General features: G+C 44.5%; 1 protein-coding gene across 1 annotated transcript; it reads left to right on the forward strand.

Moving 5' to 3' along the window:
* Window positions 1-129: 129 nt before the first annotated feature.
* On the forward strand, window positions 130-2,714 carry GLOD4 (glyoxalase domain containing 4; the record flags this gene model as incomplete). The annotated part of the gene is made up of 5 exons (XM_010193267.1): window positions 130-179; window positions 868-988; window positions 1,818-1,962; window positions 2,158-2,294; window positions 2,628-2,714. Coding segments are annotated over 5 exons (540 nt in total), but the record flags the coding sequence as incomplete, so codon positions are not given.
* Between the last annotated feature and the right edge of the window lie 214 nt (window positions 2,715-2,928).

A 2,928-nucleotide genomic window follows, 5' to 3' on the forward strand; every position in this document is an offset into this window, starting at 1 on the left:
CTCCGCCCTCCGCTCCAGTGGGCGCGTTCCCCAGCCCTTGGGTCCTGCCCCGGGAGCGGGCGGGGGCTGCTGAGGGGCAAGGGGAAGGTGTCACCGCTGGGCTTACCTCTGCATCGTCTCCTTCGTAAGGTGCTGAGGCACGAGGAGTTCGAGGAGGGCTGCAAAGCCGCCTGCAACGGGTGAGTGGGGCTGTGCGCCCTCCCGGGCCTTGGTTCTTCATAAACCACCCACTGTTAGTGTATCATTAAAACAGGGTCGTTTTGGTTTGACTTTCTGAAGCACTTCCCTTGGAATCAGCAGTTCCCCTTTCTATGTGGGTGTGATGTTTGTATCAAAGCACAAGTATTGTTCTATTTCGCCTGTAGGCTGATACTGAACTGTATATATATTTATTTTTTTTATCTAAACTTCCCTGGGATTGCCTTCAGTTATGTTGTTTTTTTGCAGACATGGGGCTGTCGGGGGTGTTGAGTTAAAAATCCCTCCTGGTGGCCCCAGAGGCTTTTGTCTTTTTCTGTGAATTAAAGAAATCTCCCAATCTGGTGCCTAACCACTTTTCCTACTTCACAAGAATGAAGTGCGTGTATTATTCCAGCTAACAAGTAACTTACACTCTTAAAACATGAGCTGTTTTAAGCATTAGTTTTTGTCCCACAGTTGTGGTTGGCAGCCTAAAGTCAAAGCTATTGACCATGAGCTGAGCTGCAGCAAGAAACCTTCACAGTTGTCAGCTCTGCTTGCTGGAGGTTACTGGGTTACCTGGGCCATTTGCTGCTCCACAAATGCAATTCTTCCTTGAAACGCTGATATTTGCAGTTCTTGATGTTTGTTTCTAATACTCATGGCAATTAAATATGGATGTTCCAGCCCTTATGATGGAAAATGGAGCAAAACGATGGTGGGCTACGGGCCAGAAGACAATCACTTTGTTGCAGAGTTAACTTACAATTACGGGATTGGAGAATATTGCCTGGGCAATGACTTTCTGGTAAGTGCCACACTTAGCAGCAAAATCTTTCTCCTTATGATAAGCTTTTTGATTTTTATGATTAGGAGTCTGCCTGGTATGTAAGTAGTACCAGTTGATTTTTTTAATGCTATTTAGTCCCTTAAATACTTCTTGTTCTTGCTTTTGTAGTTGTCTGAAACCTGGAAGAGCAGAAACTAGGGCAGCTTTATGTTTGCTTAGGATCCAGGAAATGCTTCCTTGAGCACCTTCCAGCTCAGTTGTTGTGTGCGTAGGGCAGCTGGTATTTGCTGACAGATCCAGTGTGGGAGGGTTAGCTAAGGAGGATCTTGCTGTAGGAGAACACTTTTTATTTATTTTCACTTATTTTTTTGTTATTTACTAGCTCACAGCTGATAAAGATCTCATGTTTTTTCTACGAATGCATGTAATGTGTTTGCTTGTTGCTTGCCCTGAGCTCATATTCTTCCCCCAGTTTGTGGGGTGTCAGGGAACAAGCACCTGCAGCTGCAGATGTCTACTGACCACGGTAGAAGGTAGAAATTTGATTTTCTGCTTCTGTGCAATCCATCAAAGCAGAGTTTTAAATTCCTTTTGTTTTTTAGTTCCCTTTTATGTGAAAGAGGGGTAAATTAATACATTCCAAATATACCTGGGATGCGCAGTAAGGTTAAGCTTATTTTATAGGAGCAAGGTACCTGACTGTCAGGAGATCAGATGGTCCATCTGTTATAAAAAGTTATATAAAAAGTAATTTTTCTGGCCATTTGCAGAGGCAGACTGTTGAAAGGCAGGGCTTGGGCACCGACTGCCCTGTGAATGTTATGTCTGTCTGTTCTCTTCTCACCAGGGCATAACGCTTGTGTCCAGCCAGGCTGTGAGCAATGCTAAGAAGATGGGGTGGCCCCTCAAAGAAGTCACAGCTGGCATTTTTGAGGCTGAAGCCCCAGGGGGGTACAAGTTCTACTTGGAAGACAAGGAACAGCTCAAGCAAGGTGAAACGTGCACGCTTGCTCTTACTGCTGTTCAGGAGAGATTTATGAGTGAGATATTGGAATGGACTGTGCCTTTGTCTCGATGGCATTTTATGAGATAGAGCATGTTTTTGTTATTTCTTTGTTACTTTCCTTCAACTGAGTTTAAAGCTACAATCTATTTGTAGCTAATTCCAGGTTATTGCAATATTACAGATCCTGTGCTAAAGGTAACCTTGGGTGTCTCTGATCTGCAGAAGTCTGTTAACTACTGGTCTGATTTGCTCGGGATGAAAATATATGAGAAGGATGAGGAGAAGCAAAGGGCTTTGTTAGGCTATGCTGATAACCAGGTTAGTCCTTGGAAAGCTTTCCAGCTCTGAGGTTCAAGAGCTGCCTCTTATCGTAGAAACCTCTCGTTGCATGAGAACAAAATATTAAAGGAGCTGGGGGGGAAGCTCTTAAAGCAACTTTGCACTTAATTCTGTGCATTTTAATTAAAGCTTGCATACACTTAACTGTGTATTTTTTAAAAAAAACTGTGGTTTGCTTTGGTAATTCTGCCTTCTTGGGAAATACATGTATGGGTGATTTTGAAATCATCTGCCTCAGTGAAAAGCTGGAGCAACTGTAGCACTGAGAGTGGTGTCCTTGCAAGTCAGGCTCGCTTTTTCCCCCTCTTTCAGTGCAAGCTGGAGTTGAAGACTGTTGGAGGAGCAGTGGATCACGGGACAGCGTTTGGGCGGATCGCCTTCTCCTGCGCAAAGGAAGAGGTGATGGTCACATTTTCCTTACCCCTTTCCTTACCCAGAGCTGAGCAGTGGGAGGTTAATTTCTTGTATTAGCAAATTACCTCAGATGTGACCAGAACACTGCTGAGCAGACACCTTGTTTGTATTTCTGGCAGTGGGGATGCAGTGGAGCTGTGGGTAATGGGGAACTGAAAGAGAAGCTTTCCAGCTGAGGGAGCTGGGTCTCTTTAGTTTG

The sequence above is a fragment of the Mesitornis unicolor genome, unplaced genomic scaffold (genome assembly GCF_000695765.1).
Source record: "Mesitornis unicolor isolate BGI_N332 unplaced genomic scaffold, ASM69576v1 C13472656, whole genome shotgun sequence".
NCBI classification, from domain to species: Eukaryota; Metazoa; Chordata; class Aves; order Mesitornithiformes; family Mesitornithidae; genus Mesitornis; species Mesitornis unicolor.